Consider the following 23,005-nt stretch of genomic DNA (forward strand, 5'->3'; position numbering starts at 1 on the left):
CGCTGCGCTCGGCCGCGCCCGCCGGTGAGGGGCGGGGCTGGGGGGTGTCGGCCGCACGCCGGAGAAGGCGCGGGCGCTGCCTGCCGCGTGGTGCCGGCCCCCGCGGGGACCATCACAGGGTGGTGCTTAGCGAAGGAAGCAGGAACAGAAAAAGCCGTCACAAACTGCATCTCACCTGACAGTAAAGGATAAAATCAAACCCGAGGGAGGCCAAGTCATACGGCAAACTTACATACCCAGGAAAACCCGAGTCCACGACACGCACTGAAAACAGGGCCAAGTTCACGCAGAGACGTGAAACGTCCCGCTCTTACCTTCGTAACTGATTTTAGAGGGTACCACATATAAATAAAAACACAGGACACTTTACATTTGCCAAACTCCATATAAAGAAGTATTACACTGAAGATTATGCAGCATTTTATTTCACGCGCGATACCACGTACAGTTTAATAGTGACCTAAATTAAACAGTCTTGGCTTCAGCTGATAAACACCTTAAGCATTTTCCCCCCATGTATGCAACTGAATAGAAGAATGCAATCACATTCAATAATACACAATTATCCCTGTGCATAAAACTACAAGTGATGAATTTTAAGAACTCATAAATAGGACTGCAGGTAAAACATGACCCACTCCTACAGCTTATTCACAAGATTATTCTGCTTCCAACTCCTAATGCAACTGTTATAATTTAAAAGGAGAACATTGGGCAAAACAGGCATTTTCTAGATTAGAAATAGAAGCGCATCATTATATACCTGACATGAGTAAATAAAACCATTTTCCAAAACCACAAAAAAAAATGGCACTTGTGACAATGTGGGGTGGCAAAGAACAAAACCACCAGAACAAAGGATACTGACATTCAACCAGAAAGCAAGAGTTCAATTGCCTATTTTTGAAAACTACAGACTGGGTAGGAGGCAGAAATTGGGCAATATTACAGATATATATATACACACTACTCAGCAACAGCACAACAGACATTGACCTAACCTTGTCTTAGGTCAAGGAGCTTGAAAAATCAAGTAAAATACTAATCATATTCTATCTCAGGAAAAAAAAAAAATCAGAATGAAAGCAAAGAATCACACAGTCCCTCAAAAAAATAGTAAATAGTACAGTAAGGAAATTAAAGCAACTTTTTTATTTTTAGGTGTGGAAGGGCTTTTATTTTTAATCTACTTGTTGCAATGGCAGTGTTTCAGCTTTAAACACATTTTTCTTGGAGCGGGGTAGAACTTTGACAGTTCATTTACGGAGCTAAATCCTGGTGGTGCACTTTTAGGAAGTTTAAGCAAAGCTCTAATTGAAAACTTCTGTAGACCAGAAGCTTTAATTCTCAAAAAGGATTCTGAGCAGAAAGGGGCACAGTACTGAAACATACCCAGCTGTGTGCTCTCTTACACAGTGTTGAAACTGTAAAAAACCAAAAGGCTGTGTTTTCCCTCCTTGCAGGCTTTCAATTTAGGAGCAAAGGCACAAATTTCTGGCCTTAATGGGAAACATCCAAAAGCCAGTAACAGATCTATTAAAGAGATGCAATCAGGACATAATAATGAAAAAAAGGACTAGAAATAATAGGAAACAAGCTATTGTCCAGTGCCATTATGACCAAATAAGAAAAAAACCTTGATTCCTTATCATAATGTTTTTATATTTTAAAAATTTTTTGAAAATGGATGAAAGTGATACTTAAGGTAACCAATATATTAAGAAAATGACATGGCTAACATGACACCTCCTCTCAGCACAGTGATTATTAATTAATGTTCTCATGTATATAACTTCTAAGTGACAGAAGATTCAGCCTCCTCTGTAAGATCACAATTTGTAGACTAAATATTCATCTAAGCCACATCTGCCAGGAAAAAAAACATTAGGATAAGGAACCAAGAAGTCACTAAGTCACAAGGGTAAAGTGCCTGAAGTTACAAGGAAATTGTCTACCCAATGGGCCTGCATATGCTGACTCAGGTAGAGATGATTAGGTTACAGTACATATTATTTAGATGTAACTTTTTTTCCCCCCCTTGAGAAACAGGGATTTTTCTGTTGCACTGCCTATACATGGCATGGATAACTCAGCTATGTTACCAACCTTAAAAAAAGAAAAAAGCTCAAGGTATAACATGACTTTCTGTTAATTAACAAAAAATACTGCTTTGCTGTTTTGGCTTAAACAGTAAGAGGTGACTCAAAAATCAATGTATTTTAAGACTGCAAAGCATCTAATATATTTCAGTTTCAACACTAAGAGATTAATCAAAATTGGTGTTATTCCTGAAGTTAACATACTGCTTCTCTGTGATATGCTGCTTTTTCTTCACTCAGTACTCTGCTTTCACATAGTATTTCAAATTGCCTATATGTTCTGTGTTTTGATTAAATTCCTAGCAGCAGTACAGTCAAAGATTAGAATTTGTATAACAACCTACTTGGTTTCAGTTCCACAGACAATGCTCTAACAGTTCGGATGGCTATTTTATCTATCAAGAATAATTTTATCTCTTTCCGATCATTTCTGACTTCATAATTCAAGTATATGTTTAGAAATACTTCTCTACATGTGACACAGCTAGTACAGTAAGCACCTCTATGCAGAAAGTAGAAAAAAGAAAATCATTATAAATCTATGAAAAATGAGGCAGCATATGCTGAGAATTAGCCTAGTTATGGCAAACATTAAATTTTATTCTCAAGAGAACGTTTTGCTTTTATTTTTAATGCATTCCAAAGCACAAAGACAGTGTATGTGAAGATTTCCTCCTCCATTTTCACAAGTATATTACAAATATGCATGGCATAGTACATGTCTGGATAGCAATAGAGATATTAAGAAAATAGACACTATCTAAATCCTATTAGGAATAAGAAGGCACCACTGATTTGAGGTTGTGTCCAGACATCATCCAGTCCATTTTATTCTCATTTCTAGCTTTCAAGCCAATGTTTTTTTCTGATTAATCTATTCAGATCACTTCTATTCTGGTTTTCTCACCACAAACAACACGCATTCATAGTAGTACTTCATCATGGAGAGTTCATTCACAGTGTAAGTTGACAGTACAGATTCTTTCTCCACCTGAAAAAAAAAAAAGCAGCAGTTTTAAAAACATCTTCTCTACAAGAACTATACAAGTTTCTCTTAAGAAAGAAATTATTATGTACTTACTAGATTTCAAGGCCCCTCGATACAGTTTTTAAAAAGTGAGAAAGCAAATAATTTGCAACACAAACATTTAGTTCTCCGAGAAGTTATTAGTATATGCCATTATGTTGAACTATATTTAAGGTAAAAGTTTATTCAAAGCAGTTTGGCTGGTTTATACCAATATTACTCATTGCAAACTACAGCATCTTCCTACCTCTATATGGAATCCATATTGCAGTATAACATTTTTTATATCCTCGTAGCTTAATTCAATAGAAAGTTCATTTCCCAAGTTTTCAAAGTGGTAAAGGAGAGGACCTATAGTACACACATACAACGGAAATTGCTATCAAAAAGACAAAAATGTTTTAAAAATCAAAAGCACATACTGAAAGTGCAAAGAATGCTTATATCCAGACTCACATATTCAAATACAGACAAAAAAGTATTTCCATCACTCAAATATGATTTTTATAATGAATTTCAGAATCAATGCAAAATGAAAATAAGTTAGTTCAGCTGCTTATTCAACAATGAAGTCTCATTTCCTACCAGATTGTGTATTCTGTATCTTAAAATTTCTTCAGTCTAGCATCACTACTGTCTCTACATAACAGAAGGCAGGACATGCTGTGGTCTACTCAGGAGCTGTGCTGCCATACTATGACTGGGCAGGACTGGTGTAGTGACTGAGTGACCAGTGACTGACCAGTTTCTACTATACAAAACGTTTAACTCCTGAGTTTTGCCTGCCATTCCTTCACCATGGAAGACTTAAATTTTCTTTTGAGCCAAGGCATACATAAATCTCATTCTCAAAGCTTCTGCTTAGAAGCACAGTACAAACTAGACAACAGATTAAAAAAACCACAAGGATGTATTTACACACAGAACAAGTTCTATTTTCTTAGAAAAATAGCAAAAAAGAATACAGGACATTACATTTGCCAAATAACAAACGTTTGATTCATGAATGCAAAACCTGCCACTGGGAAGATTTATTTCTCTATTTAAAAAAATCACATAGTGTTGACTTGATTGTAACTAGCAAACATCTGGACATATTCTGAACACATCTGAGAATTTCCAAGCCCTAGACGTTTCTAGCTCCACAGAGTTTTCAGCACAGACACATTCATCCCCACAACTCTTTTCAAGTACTAGATGCCTGTTATGTGATCAAACATAAGTCAGGGCTAGCAGAAGAGAGGCTGGTCACACTTGCCTACATTTATCCATATTCCTCCAGGCTTTAGTATTTTCCATATAGTATCAATGTAATCAATAACGTTATGTGCTGTATCTATGAAAAAGCAAGTTGCTATACAGTCCCATGTATCTGCATAAAAAGAACAAAGTACACAGAGATTAGTTTCAATGTTTCTACCCCTGTAAAAGTTCATCATTTAACCCCAGTATTTGTTTATACACTCAGCATTACCTTCGACCAACAACAGTTGAAGGCTCTTAATTTTGTTTACAAGTAAATAAAATATTTTGGTTTATGTTAACAACAGTTAAGTTTGGGCTTGTGTGACCTATATATATGTGTGTGTATATACACATACACACTCTAAAATATTATACGTTTATTATTTATGCATTTTATAAAATTGTTCATACATGAGATATATTGATATTATATACTGTAAAATGTAAATATTATAACACATGTTATATAAATGAAGGCCCAAGTGTCCTATTACTCACCCGTCCTATGAACTTCATTACCACAACTGTTAAAAATACAACTGCAAAAATACCCAGTGATTTTGGGCCTCTCTAGTTCATATCTAGAACAATACAAGTCTGTACACTAAAGTGTACTTTCACAAATCACACAGCTTTAAAACATTTTATTCAGTATCTGAATATTTCTCCAGCTGTTTTTTACTAGTTAATTTAACAAGCAGGATCTTTTAAAGTCTACCTTTTAAAGCATGAGTCTCCCTGTTTTTCTCTAAACATGTATTCTTGAAATTGCAAAAGTTTTAAGTTCTGTAAATAAAAAAATTAAGTGTCTCAATTTATGCCAGTATCAGATGTTCTCATGTAAGACAGAACCTTCAGAAAATTAAGCAACTGTAAGTAAGGCTCCTGCAAGCAAATATCTGGAAGTCTAGCTGCACAATAAAGGACAGATCAATAGCTATCTAACCCTGGTGAAAAATGGCTATGGGTCTAATAGGGACAGAAAGGTGGAAACAGAAAATAGACATCTGAGGTGATAATCCAATACTGTGTAAGGAAAAAATGGTGACTTCTGAATAGGCATATATTAGAATATTAGACTACATATAAAAGAACTGGTTAAGTGCCACCCTTGATCAAATCCTAAACACGTAATTGGTAGAGTAGGCACTAAATAAGATAGTCTTCTGTAATTAGGTTAGTCATAAAACATTACTTCATAGCTGCAATGAGGACAACACAACTAACCTGATCTCACGAGAAAAAATAAGGTTATTTGTACTGACAGAAGTCTCAATCTTTGATAATTATCATCCCCATAATGTGCCTCTGAAATATTTACTATGGACAGTCACTAAGTATGTATTTTTTCATCTATAATTTACTACTACTGAAACAGTTTGCTTTGCTTTACAACAGGAAATGAATCAACAAAAAACTCATGTCTATTTTTTACACTAAAGAAATGACTAGTTACATTGTTCCCTTTGTACCATTACTTTTCTAAATCAAGTAAACCTGTCCAAACTACTACTATGCTGTCTTATTCTGAAAGAGACTACTGCAACAAGATCTGTTAGGCAAGGAAGTGTCCATATTTTTTTTTATAATTAAGAAAAGCAAAGCTAATCTGGAGTAAGAAAATCTTGCTACAGTTAGTACTTTCTGCTTAATGCTTGTAGATACAGTTCCCTCCTATTTGTAATCATTAACTGTCCCATAACAAATACTCTGAAGATACAGTTACACGGATAGCCTAGAAGTTTGCATTTACTCACTGCACTCGGAATAAATTTCTTGAAAATCCCCTGCTGTCATAGAGAAGTTTGAACCAGAAGGAAGACTGTGAGGATCAACATCAGGAAAATAAATTGGACGTATCTGATCAGCAGATCTTCTGTTATTGCTAAACTGATGAATCCAGGGATAAAGCTTACATGAGTTAATCTCAGAGCATCTGCAAAATATGGAAATCAGCACAATTCAGTTTCAACTAATTGCTTATCTATTATCTAGAAATGTAGGAGTCAAAGACTTTCACCAACATCCATTCTTTTGTTGATAAAGTTCTTGCAAAAGCTACACATTTTCTAAAGGACTTTTATCGAGTTCACAACACTTCAGACTGCCCATCAATTTATGAACTCATAAAAAAAATTTTACTCTAAAATTGACAAATTGTTGACCACAAAGTAATTGCCTTTTTTAATTTTAAAATTTTCTTTTCCCACTTTTTCCCATTTTCCCCAACTTACTTCTCCACTGAAAAGAAAATGCACAAGATTCTTTTGTACGATTGATGAAATTTATTATTTAGTATATTCAGTGAAGCTAAGCCTTTCTGGATCATATTTTTTTCTATTTAAAAAAGAAAGAAAATGAGTAACATTAGTTCCATGAATTTTATTGGAAACATTTGTTCTCATTCTAGATTCTTCTGCCTTTTCTGAACCGCAATCATAGGGATTTTGAAGCACAACAGAACAAAAGCATTTTTCAGGTGCTAACCAAACAGATGCTTTTAGATTTCAAAAAATAAATTAATTCCATTTTGCAAAGCATAGTAGTTTTGCACTAGATGTCATTTTAAGTTAGTAACATCTAGAGTGTTGCAATTATGCTAAGTAAACATGTCTTTGTAAAATAAAATTTGTGGGTTGACATAACCAAGTCAACTCTTATTTTAAAAAGTGATAAAACAGCATTAAAGTATGGAAAGCAGCTTTTCCCACAGTCCTGTAAAATCAGTTTGTAATTTAAAAATGAAGCCATTTTCTTTCAGAGACAGACACATCTGTCCCATAAAACACTTATCACCAAACACTTCATAAATTGCACGCAATCTACCAGGTTATAGAAAGTGCACTCTTTGGCTGGTGGATAGAAAACATCTGTGGTAAAGTCTGTGAAATAACATTTTTTACCTTCTTCATGTCATTTATATTTCATTTTATCAGTAAAAAAATGCAAAACCAACCTGTATTTGAGCAGCAGTATACTGCACTCGTCAACTGTCTCCATATATAATGAATAAATAAATATCAATCAGATATATACAGTCAAAGGAAAAAAAGCAGGGAAAAAGCCCTGATAACATTGGCATCATTTTCTTCAAGAAAGGCATTTCTGTTTTGGTTAAAAAAGAAAACCCAAACAAAAACAAACAAAAAACCCCCAAACCAACCACAACCCAAAGACCCCCACGTTCACCAAGAAAAGTTGTGTGTTAACCATTCTAGCATTCTCCTTATGTTCCCAATCAATTTGTATTATCCTCAGAACATTTTTCTTTAACAATGAAAACTTCCCCAAAAGCAAGGTAAAGAAAATAAAGAGATCTGAGTATATTAGAAAGGAGTTTTTTTTCTGAGCTATAAGGGAACACACACCTCCCTGTATTTTTTTCCCCAGCACAAAGTATATTCACACAGACTTTCGAACAGTTCTAAAAGTAATTCCCAAATTAATGTAAAAGACCAATCCCCTTCCATATTCAAGCTTGAAAACCTCCCCTTCCAGCTTCAGTAAGTTATACTTCAAAACTAAGTGCTGCAGTCCTTTACAATTCCATCTTTCCAACACAAGATGTATGATGTAAGTTTGTTATAAAAATCTAACATCTTTAACTAAGTGTGACGCACTTCGCTATTTTCCATAGGGGCAGGACATTTACTGTTCAACACTCAGTCAAAGACAGTTCTGGAAAAGATGGGTAGGTCAAATCTTACTTCTGACCACTGATGTAAAGATAGAATTGTTTTCATCCTAAGGCATTCATGGACATGCAACAAATACAATTAAGCAGCCTTCTCAAAGTGTCAAGACTTATCTAAAATTACTTTCTTTCCAGAAAGTAAAGATCAGCCAATTATTAGCATGAATTCTACTGGTATTAATTAAAGCTTTTCTAAACTAACCCTACTCTGACTTGTGTACAAAGTGACTTTATATTACTTCAACTGAACTTCCTCAAATATTCATAAGTGGGACTACTGCTACTGAAGGGCTGTTGGACTGAGGCTACTGACCCTGCGCTCTGAATCTCCAGCTACAGAAAACAGCAAGTCAACAACCAGCTGCTCCTGTCTGCTCCACACAGATACCACCCTAGTGTTGTTTCCCCTCCCATCAGATGTCAAAAGGAAGTAACATGTGTCCTGTGGCTCTAGACTGCCTGAAAATTTTGGTATGCTTTCCAGAGGCAGCAAAACAGATTATGCTTTTCACAGTTTTTGCTCTTCCAAAACATGTAAGAAATGAAGCGTGTCTGTACATCACCAGTGATCACTTCTGCCATCTGTCATTATATCCAGAACTCATGTAAACACTAGAAAAAATACATGAGGAATAAAAACCTTACTCATGCAAGAAAAAACACAATTTCCCATACAAGGACTGCAGCAGCCTTGGAGCCATTACAGCTTAACTACTTCAGGGTCACTTTATTTTCCAATTAGAGCTTTCTCAATGGAATAATGCACTCTAATTAATTTCAAATACTTATAGTGACCACAGTTACGCCTTAACACACTCTCTACATATCATGCTATGCAACTTTATCCACAGTAACAAAAGTTCACAATTTCAGAGAATTAAGTTTTTTTACATGCATAAAAATCAGCAGATACCACTTTGTATACAGGAGACTTAAGTCACTGTACCACATCTAGGAGCCCACTGTAGTAGTTGGCTTGACACTCAAGACAGTACTTTGTCTTCCTAAAAGGTCAGAGAAAGAAGGTATATCCAAACTGTAAGCACATGTTAGCAAAATCCTCATGCTTTTATCAACTGAAAACAAAAGTTAATTAAAGACTGTAGTTATAAACTAATTTGCAAAATCCTTCCTTCTTACCACTCTTCCATAACTGGTATCTTCAGCTCATATTGATCATTGCTGTTTCTTCCAGTTCCAGGAAGGCAAACATGTCCATTTCAGAAGGCTAACTGGGAACAGCCACTTAAGACTAAAATGAAAGATCCCAAAAGTACCTAAAACCTTCTTAATAGACATCCCAAGCCCACAATTAGATCTGGCAGAAAGGAATGCTTGGACTTCAACTGAATGGACTGAAATTCAGAGTTAGGTTGGCAGTATTCTCTTTCACGCTAACAAGGAAACTTGTAACTGATAACTTGCCCAGCAAAGATGAAGATTACAGCAGCTGAGCAACACTCAATTTTGCTGTCTAAAACCTAACACTGTTAGCAAGTCTAATGCATATACACCTCTTTGCTAAGTATCTTATATAAATAGGAAACACCACGTGAGCATTAGATGCTAAAAACGATTACTATCGTAAGCTAAGCGTGGATCTTCCGGAGAATTCCACATAGGCCAAAGACTCATCATTTAAGGAAGACAAAAACCTTGTCATCAGAGGTAGATAGGGGTGAAGTTAACTTTCAGATTTGAACCACTATGACAGCTGATCAGTGCTCTCAGAGATGGGAAATGAATACTTTTATGCTGCTTTGAATAATTTCAAAAATTCCAAAGAGCATAAGAGCCAGCAGGACTGTATAGCTAAGGACGAGAAGAATGTGACCTCCTTTCAGTAGCTGCAATGCATTAGATCAGCTCAACTGTAATATGCAATTTCACCACCAGATGAGAGTCATTTAAGAATAATGTAAGGAAAAGAACAAATAAACCTCTAGAAAATATCTATTTTCATCACATTGACCACTAATGTTTTAAGCAGACATGCAGCAGCCATAATAAACAGTGTTTTCCCCTTGTTTCTGAACAGTAAGCTATAACAGATTTAAGATCATCACAGTCTGCTGTGGACAATCAGTCTACAAACAGGGCTCTAAAACATCATGATAATATAGAATACAAGCCAATAGTTTAGGTGTTTTCAGCAAAGGTGTATAATTTCAGATTGAAGAATGAACTGGACAATTCTGTCTCTCTAAACTTGGTACCAAGTCCTGCAAAAAACAAAACACACCCCCCAGACCTCTTTCATACTTGCCCACCCATAGTCTTCCCACCCTCCTTCTTAAAAGAACAGTTGCATTTGTTGCCTTTTTTCCTCTCTAACAAGCTCCTTCTGAAACCAGTGATTTCCAATACAAGTGACAGAATACCAAATACAGAAATGTCATTCTAAATTAAACCTATAAAGTGAAATTTACTACATTCAAATTTAGTACCTCAGCATAACTGTAGAACTATTAACGACATTATTTTAGCCACTTGCTTAAGAAGTGTTTCAGCGTGCTTTGGTGGTTGTTTTTCATGTTGAAACAGAGCTTAAAAGTTCAGTATGGAATGTAATACTTTCTTTAACAGGCTTCCTTTGTTACTAATCACCACCACTAAGTACCAGGCACAGATTAACTAGTCCATATTTGACATCAGTGAGATAGGTGTGCATTTTACAGAAACAGATGTGAAATAAATCATAAAACCTATTCAAGATTATACACAAAATCTGTGGTAAAATCCAGAGATTTTAAGTCTCATAACTTGAAAGCCATGCTTCCTGCTACAATTTTAATGGCTCAGATACAATGCTTCCCTCCCCCATTTATCCCAATGATTTTTTTTTCATTAAAACATTCTAAAAAGTAGTTATGTGTGTCCTATGTTAGGACTTACAAATCTGTTTGAGTTTTATTTATTCAAGTTTTTCCTCATTTATAATTTTGCCTCCCTAGGTTTCAATCAGCAAGTAAAACATAAGCTATGTACCTGTTGAGTACAAAGTTAGAAGAAAAGAGCATAAAGAGGCTCCATTCATTTCCTTGGCAAGCATAACCGAGCATAGCTATTTCCCACGCCAATCTACCTAGCCCAGCACCAGGTACCAGGATATTAACTTTGGAGAAATCCCTGCAACAGAACAAAAATAATAGTTAAGTCTTTATCTGATACCTCTTAACAAAACTTACAGAGGTCCAGTCAAACATTTTCTTCCCCCATATACTTACATATTATAATGTATTTCCTGTATGATTTTACTTTTTAAATGCCAACTGAGCCAGTTCTGATCAGGTTAGTTAATTGTACAGTCAAAATAATTCACAGAAATGACTCAAAAGAACATTACAACCCTCATTCAGAATACAGAGCATAATTACAAAACAATTTTTTTTTCCTGAAAACTTTTACAGTTACCAAGCTAAAAATCTCTTAAGTGAATTGAAAAAAGAACATTATCATATAGCACCATTTATTTTTCTATAAGGCCCACTGATAACTAGTAAATATTCTAGAAATCTTCTTGGTTACATTGCATGAAAAATAAACTAGTATTCTGACATCAGAAACACAAACCAAACAAAACTTTCATAAGCTGAAGAGCAATTCAGACTGTAAAAACCTTAAGTAGTTATCTTCTCAGCAACTGTGGGTTTTACATACGCAGTTCACCAATTTCACTGAAGCATATTAAGTGACATAAGATTTCCTAAATCAAAGTACATTGCAGCTCTCTAATCTTCACTTCCCATAACTAGGCATCAAGTTGAAGACAACCAGAAGACATCCAGCAGTGTGTGTTTACTGAGATACCTAGAAAAACCTCTCTCATCTTCCAAGTTCAGCAACTAATAGAACAACTAAGAATCTCAACATTTTCTCCACTTTCAGGCAGAAAAGGCAATATATACATATTCTATCCATTAGACTTCCGTCACAATGCAATCAAACTTTCACACATAAACCAAAAAACACTCCCATGCCAAACTGAAAAGATACTTAATCTAAAAAGAACTAATTTTTCAGTTTCCAGTCATGAACAAGACTTCTTAATTTCATATACCAAAAAACCACGTGCGAACACTCAGACTACCCTCCCTTTTGACTATCACCTTCAAAGACAAAACATCAATTTATATGCAACTAAATGAAGGGAGCCACAATCAACACTTCCAAACATACGATGAAAGAAAGCAAAATGCAAAGCCTTTGACTACATAAAAATTCAGGATGACAAAAATGGTTCAAAAGAGTTAGCATGTTGCATAAGCATGAAGATGAGTGAAGGAGTTACATAAATTCTGAAAAGTAGTACATTTCTGAAGACTATTGCCCAAATCCAAAAGAAAGCATTATTCTTTTCTAAAGGCCACACAAACTAACAAAGCAGTTTTAACAGTGCCTTTTGGTTTGTGGCTTAATCATCTAATCAGTGAAGCCTCCCAAACGGAAAATCAGAGTACTTCTAATTCCTGATTTTCATTTCTATTCCATTATACTTTCAGATTCTTTGTTTTCTGATGAACAAGAAGCAGGAAATCAAGACTTTGCTATTACTTAAGAGCACTCCTGTGAAGCAACAGTTCTCTTTACCTCTCTTCTGCAAGGAAAGCCAGAAGAAAGCTAGCCAGGAGTCCTACTGAAAAAAGAAAGATTAATTCAGGTGAAAACTACTTGCTCAAGACAAAATTTTTGAAAATAGGGACCCAGGAGGAGGAGGAAGAAAATCCACTTTCTGGGAGAAGCTAGAAAACACTCAATCTTACAGTTTTTTCTGTTTGTAGTGGTACACTGTTACTCCAAATGTACTTCTAATCTATGTCTTCATTTCCTTACAATTTAACTTTATTTATGAAATATTTAGACTAGCTCTACACAGATTTTTTACACCCCCATGTGGACACTTCTACAATGAGTAGGTTGAAAAGCCTTACACCACTCCAAGATTATCACACATTGATCAGAAAAGACTTTTCTTAAAACAACCTAATAAGTAACAGCTATGCAGGTGTAAACACATTTCAAAATCTGCACCTTTATTCATCATAAAACAAGATAAAGCCTCTAACAGTCAAGTCAGCTGATTTTAAATTCCTTGAAATTATCTTGTATCTTTTTATTCACAATATAAAGCTTTTGTATCTTTGAACTAATTTTCCCAATTCTCTCTTAGAAAATAGTTGATTTTAACTGCACTTTCCTTTGCACCTTTAACAAGTCTGGAAATTTGTTAGCAATTTAATTTCTATCTATAGTCTTCGTATCAGTTGCTAGGGACATGTGCTGGCTACCAATGTCATTTCAGCATACAGAGCACAGCTAACAGAATACAATATAATTAAATCTGAGTCCACTAACATTGACAGTAGTCTTCCAAAATGGTTCGGGTTTTTTTAATCTATAATCAAAGAAATTAGGTATGTAGCAAACTTACTGCATAACAAGTAGTGACTGTTGATAGTGTCCTGCTATCAAAAAAAAAAGCTCAAACACCTTTTGCTTTTCAAGACTTAAAGGGAATCATTTGTGACAAATTGTTGATGAATTTCAAAAAAATTAAGGTACAAAACCAGTGGTAGTGAGAGCACTCCAATGCACTATATTATGCTAATTTTAGAATAATTAGAACAGCTAAAGATTTTTAATTGCACAGAAACTGCTTTTTTAATGGCTAGAGTCGTAAGATAATTTAGGAGGCTAGAAAAACCTGCTTTCCTTTGGTGGATATAATTGCAGCAGTAGCAAAGATAATTTAAAAAAAATCCACAACTGTGGTAACTGATAATAATCCAAGGTTATCCACAGTGAAACTAGCCTTGAACTAGCCAGCAGCAGCAGGATTTCTATGACACAGATCTAGCATTGGTTAGGAACACAAATGGGTATCCCACAAGCACACATTAAAAACCTGTGGGACAACAGGGAAGAAGCATTGGCCTATTAACCTGACAGGTGTGGGGAGAGGAGGCTGGCCATAGAGCAGGGAAGAGGGCTGCATGGTACTGTTTGGCTCAACTACTGAAACTGCAGCAGTCTCTTAAAAAGATAGTGGAGAAATATCAGAATCAACTAGAATCTGTCATGCCATTATTGTACTGCATTTTGCAGTGTGACACATTTACAGCTTTTAGAAGTTTAATGCCATTAATGAAGATTTTAACTTGGTGTCCTTTTTTTAAGGGAAAAATTATATGTGATAAAAATAGAGGCTTCGTATTTTATGCCTATTGTGCTTTAACAAAAAAATGATGGTGCTGAAGGGGTAAACTGAAGTGCAGCAAAAGAAAAATCAGTGTGTGTGATCAAAAACAAACCTCATTTTCATAAACTAAACACTGCAATTCAATGTGATCTAATGGTAAGAAGTGGTAAGAAATATACAGCCCATACACGGAAGATCAGTGGAAACATCAGCATAGAATCACACTGAGACGACTCCTTTCCTGATGTCTTATCTCAGTAATGTTTGTAAATTTAGATAGTGAACAGATCCAATTCTCAGTATAGTATTTTTCATTATTTTACTGTAACATTTTCAGAGGTTTTTTTTTTTTTAAAGACAACTACTTTTCAAATAAAGTAGCTAAAAAGCACCATCAGTTGAAGAGCAGTTCTTCTCCACACTTAGCAGCTGAAGTTTGTATACTTCCATGTAAAGACCTGCAAAGCCTTCAGTGGACTGCAATAACACTGAAGATACAGTCTGCTCTTAAATCATATAAAGCAGAAATTTTATCATCACTATAAAAGTGACTGAGCACATACAAGAAGTATAGTCAAGCTCAGGCTTAGGACTAATAAGCTATGTTTTTCTAATAAAAAGGAAACAAAGCACTGGTGATTTCTTCTGGGCTGTCCTGCCAGCATCTTGGAAAATGCAATCAATTGCTGGACAGCATGACAGTTTTAAATACCAAGTTATAGGTGGTTCCAGAGGCCAAGTTAATGAATAAAAGAAAATTTTGGAGAAAATAGCCTAAGTTTACTGTTCCTGGCCATGGAATGATAATTAACTAAAAGGTTAACTATTTCTTTGGTTCCTTTTGGACAAGCAGCTGATGATCTTTACATCCTCTCACATAAGTAGGAAGGGTAACACTAGAAGTGAAAAGAAAATCAAGACAACAAAGGGGAATTAGAAAAAAAAAATGTATCAGTATGTTTATTTAGATTTTCAAGTTAAAGTTTCCCCATAAAAATGCTTTAATGAACCCATTCCATCAAGAAATAATAATGTATCTACGTTCTACTATTTTTCTCTTACAGAAGGCAGTGATCATGGTTCATTCAGATCCAAGAAATCCAAGAATTTAAATGACGTCATCAAAAGGTAGACAATATTATAGAGACCCTGTGAGCTGAAACACAATTAAATTCCAACATGAATAATGCAGGAAATCTATCAGTTCTTCAGGAAGACCTTATCTCACAGGACTTCACTTAAAACTGCTTTGTTGATCCTACTAACAGATTCTGTGTTAAGGTGCTAAGCAGAAAGAAGGAATTACTTCTGAAGAGGAATGGGAGGCAGAAACAGCTTTTGCCATTTTATTTTATTTTTAGGTGACAGTCTTGTCAGAAGACTGGACTGAAACACAAGATCTCACAAAACTGTTCTAATTTACAGCTGCTTTCAGCCATTGCTTCTATCTTTTCTGCTTCCCAGAAGAGCAAGCATATAGACCACGTCACTTCTTTTCCTGTTTTTTGCATACCAACCAAACCAATACAGGCCAATCTTGCAAAGAAGAGCAACAACGCAACACGTGCGCGCATGGAGTGAAACATACTTGAATAGTTTCAAAAATTTAAACTCCTTTTTCAGATGATTCCAATGCATGGAATCAATAATGTTAACCAGAAACTGAATGTACAATTCCATTGAAATCATTAGGAAGTAAAAGGTGACCTGTACTGACAGTTTTAAATTTAGAATATTTATTTCTCCATCTTTTTCAATGCAAAATACATCTAGACAAAGCTGTTTTCATCACCCAGTGTCAGCAATACACTTTTACACTTTTTCTCTTAGCACTTTCATTTCATCATCTCCGGAGACTTCAGCACTCTGTGCTACAAAAGGGAACTCCAAAGAAATGCAAAGCTGCACTCAGATTCCATCTACAGGCTGTTTTCCCGCATTAGCACCCACAGCCAGTCCTCTCCAGAGGAAACAGACTTTGCACCCACTACACACAACAGCCAGAATAACTTCACTATCATCAGTTCAGGCCCTGTCCATCCCTTCAAACTGAAACAACTGCTCCCCTTCAAAACTGTAAAAAAGGAACCAGATTGATCAGCCAGCCTGCCCTGCCAGGGAAGTTACTTCTCGCACAAGGGTGAGGTGGCACTGCCAGTTAAGCCTGATAATACACAAAGAGAACAGGCCCTTCTCAACTCTGCTTCTCGCCTCGAAGAGGTAAGTACACCTAAGTAGGAGAGCCTCCAGCCACTAGGAAAAAAAGTGAGCTGACGACAGTAAGTAACAATACGTGAACAGAGATATGACAGCTCCATAATGATAATGAATATTAAACTTTTAAATAGGTATGTAATACACATTTTATTAAAAAAAGTTTCATTTCACAAACTCAAACTTGTAGTAGATATGTTTGATCTATACAGTGATGTTTTGAGATTTCTGTAGAGACAAAAAAACCCAACTGGTATTTCAGAGCCATCAAAACAGGCACAGAAGCACTGTCACATTAGTTGTGTTTGACAACAACAACAACAAACGGAATTCCTGGTTAAAGCAGCAAAGGTATCAACTTCAGATTCACTCAATCTGTTACCACATGTTGCTTCCTAATACCAACTGGAGGTTGTAAAATACAGTTCATTGATGCTAAATGTAAAAGTCAAGACTCTCCAACTTCAGTCACGTATCTCTTAAGATTTGACGTAAGTTACCTCTCCCATAACCAAAACGCTTTAAAGCTAACATACAGAGAAAAATGTGAGCTGCTACCTTGAAGATTAGAATGATTACTTTCAAAACTATGACTTTTCCTACAGATCTGCACATCAGAGGTACATCAGGTAACCTGTAGTATTTAATTCATTTTTATCTTATGTAAGACACTATTAGCACTAAAAACATTGCAAAAAGTTCACCTTCAGATAAAACATTTTTAGTGGTGCATCCACCTCAAGATAAGTTAGCCCAAGACAAAAGAGAAACCAACCAACCATGTCCGCTCCATGTTCTGCCACCTCTAACAGTCTTTCTAATGAAAATTAGAAGATGGCTAGTGGAAGGTATTTTCAAATTGGTACAAGTGCATTATTAGCAATTACTGAGAAAGGAGAAAACCCACAGTAACACCTAGCTATATCAAACCTAAGTTCTGACCTGTCACATTTACGAGCACAAAGTTCACAAATTTTCCCATTATAAGAGTGTTAAGTTTAAACTGAAATGCACTTTATGATGACTAGGCTGACTAAATGGCAGAACCCTTAAACATGGAATTCTTACAGCAGTAGTATCTTCTGAGATTCTACCAGTATACCTGTACTTAAAGGTACCTAAAAAACCCCACACTGATGACTACGTTGGTGGTGCTAACAAGCCAACACAGTTACAAACCTACCCTCACACATGCAGCGAAGCTTTTTTAAGACTTGCCTTGTAACACCTGTCTGAAATCAAGGCTAGAATTAAGTATTTGCAGGGGAAATTCTTAGTGCAATAAAACTGCGCCAGAGGTTAAGAGTATTCTTTACTCCTTCCTCCAGGAAGGGTAATACTCATACTTGCTGCTGTCACAAGGGTCCTTCCCTTTATCTGCAGCACACACACTCTGAGAATCTGCTAACCTGCAAACTTTACCTCATTGAGCACAACCAAGTTAACTTCACAACCTCCTGAGGTCTCTGACTCAAAAAGTTAACAGATAGCCCATTACATCAAGCTGCAGAAAAAAAAATAATTATTTCTGGTTTACCTGGTATTCCTTTGTGAAGTTTATGATTATGCTCTTTTCCAACACCTTGTATTAGAAACAAAAACTTTCTTGATTAAAAAAATAAATTCCACTGCATTCACAGTAATTTCTGTATTTTTAAATCCAAGCTTTACATTACTCCATAAAAACTGTTAGATTTGTGCAACAGTGTATGCCCACATAAAAATAAGTCTTAAAACACTATTACCATCTTTCTTTTGGAAAATTCTTTACAATTTCACTAATGATTGGCTGGTAGCAGGAATCTCTCTCAGGCTTTCCCTCTTCGCTCCAGTCTCTCACAAATTGTTTCAAAGTGGATTTTAATTTATCCATGTCAAATGTTGAAGCTGGTGTAATCTTCCCTTTTCCCTGATTAAAGTGGGGGGAAAAAAAAAAGTTAGTGGAAAATGTACCAAGTATCTTTAATCTTGAAAAAAAAAAAGTACATTATAAACAGACAAAAGCCATGCTATAAGGGCTGTTGGGTGTTTTAGCTGACAAAGCACTCGCCTTTCACTCCTGCGACCAGGGCTCAAATCCAACCTAGAATCCTAAACAAATTGAGTTTGTTGGTCTCAGTTAGGCACCCAAGAGACCACATTCCACATCAAAAAACCAATACATAGTATGGCATAGCAGAGCACAATTGGTAGTCCTTATTCAGGAAAGGACCAGGGCTTAGCTAGTGCAGAGGCTGAAATGCTTACCCTGCGAAGAGGATCCCTTTAGGTACTGATGAGGCAATACTGAGAAGCTCACATTAGAGCTGCCCATTACTGTACCTTGCCTGCAGATACCAAAAAGGACTTCATTCTCCACCTCTGCCAGTCTTTTAAGTCTAAGTGCAATTTTTTTTGCTAGAGATGCCACACTGAAAAAGCAGATAAGTAGTGAAAAAGTTTTTACAGATGAGAACATTAAAAATACTTGGCCTATCTAAAATCATAACTGATTTAGAATGCCATAACATATAATAACCTACAGTAAGACAGACAATACCATTTATGCGCTACATAGTTAACGAAAAAATAACTTTAAAATGTAACCAGGGTAGAGCTAGAACTCTGGAGTGAAAAACTGCTTTTTTACAATAAGTGATTACTATCATTTGCCAGATTCACAATTAGTTTTCATAAGTGCAACTACAAGGACTAGCAAAAAAATAGTTTTATTAAACATCAGCTCTACAAGATGTGAAAGACAAGAGTGAGAAAATGTAAGCAAACAGGAAGTAAGAAAGGAGAAAATAAAGAAGGAAAGATAGTTGGAGGCCTAAAGGTGTGAAAAACAAATACAGAAAATCCCAAAGCGTACAGAATTTAATTTTGGAGTATGAAAAAGTCCATTTTAACATACGTCTTCTCCATATTCTTTATTTTCAAACATATGAACGCAGTCATTCACAATGGTCTGTAGTATCTCTTGATTATGATCAATGCATTTCCGAATCTTGTCAAGGTGAGGAAGGAATTGAGGAAGAAGACTCTGTTGGTTAGCTGGGAGAGATTTAAACTGCCTCTCTGTTCTGTTCACTCGTTCATGCATATTCGTTCTAAAAAGCAAAAAGTTTAAGGTCTTTAGATATTTAGAAGCAATACACATACTAAATCTAAGTAATTCACTCTAAGCTACTCCAATTACAATTACTCTTTTCTTTAGACACAGAAAGTGATCAGACTTTGTAATTCCTTACTAGAGAACAAGTTTTCAAGATTTTTTTGCTGGCAAAACGTTTGTTTTAGGCTCTAGTTCTACATTACCACTCTTTTTAAGATGTTGCAGTTTCAGAGGACCATTGTTTTCTTCTTGCAGTTTCATCACCAGCCACTCATTTCCAGCACAGGTGATCACTAACTTAATGCATGGATCTACAAAATTCAACAAACCACCAGCGCCCAAACCCAGCAAAACCAGCCAGATTGTTTCACAAACCCCATTTAAATTGAATGAATAGCTGAATGCTGTGGTAAACTTTGGCTACAGAAATAACGAGACGTGGAGTGGGAATAGGGATCCTCAAAATCAATTGCTTCTAAAAGAACGGTAAGCCACAGCTGGACCATACTGGAGTTCAGGCAGCCACACTAAGATACTAAGTTACCTTCTTTTAACAGCATATTCCCCTCAAGTATGAATACTGTGAATTTGATCATGTAACCGATCCAAGCTAAAAATAACTCTTCCACTTCCCCAAAATAAAAGTTTGATAACAAAGGTGAATCTACTGCCAAGAGAAAGAGGTCTGGTTTCTTCTTTCCTCTCCCTTCTCCTCACTCAGAACAGTTCTGCTCTCCACCTTGTTCTAGCACTCACAAGGCCTGCCACAAAGCTCGTTTAACTTGCTAACCCTGAAGAGATCTGTATAGGTTTTGCTAGATTTGATTTCTGTCAGTTTACCAAGTCAAGTTGGCTGGGCACAGTCATAAGGACTCGAGAGAGGGAGGTCACAAAGCCAGGACAAGGGATACTGCCCCTTTCGGCAGCAGCAAATCATTTTATCAGGTCAAGTCATACTGCAGTTTCTCAAACTCTTGTGTCAGCATACAGCAGCACAGAGTTGAAAACTAGCCATCAGAGAGAGTAAGGTGCAACTGCTGCAATTTTAGTCGCAACCTCAGTCTGAAAATTTGACCACTTAATATCTCCAAGATCATATATGTGCTACTGAGAAGGGCATGTTCATTGCAATAGCTACACTGGTTTAAAATGACATTTAAGAACAAAAAACAGAGAAGGAACAATAAGAAAAAGAAATTGATCCTCTATATAAAGCACATCAGCTTAGGTTAATATCATCTTCTTGAAAGTTTTGTCTGAAAAATTCTTTGAATCGTCCACCCTTTCATGTAGAATTGCAACCTTCTAGCAGAATGAATAACTCACTGAAATCAGAAGAACTACACACAAAGAATGAAGTTAAGTCCATATGTCTCCAGAAGACAAGAACTTTAATCTGGACTCATCTGAAAGTGTGTTATTGCCTTACTCATACAGGCATTTCCAATTATATTATTTTTAACTACCAAGATATGTAATTTCACTTAAATTTGGAGTTATTTCTTTGAGGCAGAGGTAATTTAATTCAATTTCTGTACTGGAAATTTGAGTCATATCCTTTTGTTATGCATTTACGGAAACTGAGGTATTCAAAAGCAACCCAGTCACAGTTGAGCATGAGGCTGAGAAAGATATTCCCATCTCCTAAGGCCTGAGGATACATTTACATCAGTGATATTAGTAAATTACAGTTGGCTGTTGGGCTAATAGAAATAACTAACATAAAGTCTTTGGTATAGCCAAACTGAATTTGGAAGAGACGTCGAAGTGTCATCTAGACCAACCTCCTGCTCAAATACTAGTCCTGGAAAACAAAAACCCCCAAGATATAAAAACAGTAAACAGAAGAAATACTCTAAATATCACCCACTCCTTCCAAGAACCTGTCATGTAAAAATTACGCTTGTATTGTGTTGACAAAAAGGGTCCAGCACATAATAATGATTCTCGTGATGGGGGTTTGTCAACTGAAGTGTACAAATACCTAGGGTAGCTACATCCCAAATCTGCTTCCCAAACCTAGCGCAACAGAAGACAGTTTACCAAAATACTGCAGAGGACTAGACTTTTTCAGGCAGTCCCGTCCCCCCCACCCTGCAATTTGAGTAACTTTTGTTTCCTCTTCCATTCAATGGATTCAGATATAAAGTCGGGTCCCCCTCACCCTTTATCTCATTCCTATGGGGTCATCAAGCCTTTTTCTGACTCAACAAACGCCTAGAAAACTGAAGCTACAAAAAAATGGCATCCATTAGCCCTATCGACAGGTCTTGTCTCTGGTGCAAATTAACACGTCTTTCACAAATTTCCCCAATAATCGAAACACCGTTTGCATTTCTTTGCCAGCAGGAGCTACTATTGTTTTGAGTACTTTACAGCGTCTTAAAGCATTTTATCTTATGAAAAGAGACCTTTCACACCCTTTTCAGGCGCGTCGTACTTTGAGACGGTCTGGGTTTTTTTTTTTTCTTTTATGCTTCCTAGCTGACAAAGACATCGAGGCGACTTCGTGCGTACCCAGAAAGGAAAGGGGAGCAGAGGTCCTTTCCTGACTCAGGCTTCTGCACCCCGCTGCAGGCACAGCCCTCCCCACGGAGCACAGACCGAGGGAGGCGGCCACACGACACGCACGGAAGAGCGAAGAGCTCTGGGAGCCAGGCGCCCGGAGCGCCGCGGGGCCGCCCGCATGGACGCCGAGCTCCTGACCCCTGCGGAGGCAGGTCGGTGAGAGGAGGACGCGGCGGCAGGGAGGGGACCCTCGCAGGGCCCCACACACAAGGCGGCAGGTCTCGGTTACCCGTAGTATCGGAAGGCGTTGATGATCCTCCGGAAATGCTCCCGCTCCAGCCGCTCCTCCTCCGCCTCCTCCTCCACCCTGGCTGCCGTGCCCGCCGCCGCCGCCGCCAGCGCCCTCGGCTCCTGCGGCTGCCGCCTCCGCCGCTCGCCGCTCAGCGAGGCCGCCTGCTCCACCTCGGGCTCGCCGCCCCCGCACTCTCCCGGCCACGACAGCTGCTCCCGCTCCTCCTCGTGGCCCCGCCGCAGCCCCCTGCGCATCGCCTTGGCCGGCGGATCCCTCTCGCCCGGGGGACGCGGCGGCAGCGGCGGCGGCTGCGCTTTACGGGACACGGCGCACGTGGCTGACATCCCCGCAACGGCCGCCGCCAACGGTCGCGCCCGGCGCGCACGCTCCCTCGCTCACTTCCGGCGCGGGGCGGAGGGAGGCGGCCCGAGGCGCGCCAGCCTGTCCGGGCGGGCACGGAGTATCGCGAGAACACGGGCGGCGGCAGGCGCAGGCGCGCCCGCGCTCGCGGCGGGCGGGGTCGGGGCGGCGGAAGCGGCTGTGTCTCTCGGGTGGCTTGTGCACGGGCAAGGTGGCCGGGTTAACGGTAGAGACACCCCCCCCCACCCCCCCCCGCAAGGCACAGGCAGC

At 37.7% G+C, this 23,005-nt stretch overlaps 1 protein-coding gene across 1 annotated transcript; it reads right to left on the reverse strand.

Moving 5' to 3' along the window:
- Window positions 1–371: 371 nt before the first annotated feature.
- On the reverse strand, window positions 372–22,719 carry CARNMT1 (carnosine N-methyltransferase 1). The gene is made up of 8 exons (XM_050912709.1): window positions 22,373–22,719; window positions 19,375–19,570; window positions 18,224–18,387; window positions 11,054–11,194; window positions 6,129–6,307; window positions 4,385–4,498; window positions 3,374–3,477; window positions 372–3,090 (listed from the first exon to the last, which is right to left on the reverse strand). Exons 1-8 carry the CDS (start codon window positions 22,717–22,719, stop codon window positions 2,989–2,991), a joined length of 1,347 nt encoding a protein of 448 aa, XP_050768666.1. The 3' UTR covers window positions 372–2,988.
- Window positions 22,720–23,005: the final 286 nt, after the last annotated feature.

This window comes from Gymnogyps californianus, chromosome Z (assembly GCF_018139145.2).
Source record: "Gymnogyps californianus isolate 813 chromosome Z, ASM1813914v2, whole genome shotgun sequence".
NCBI lineage: Eukaryota > Metazoa > Chordata > Aves > Accipitriformes > Cathartidae > Gymnogyps > Gymnogyps californianus.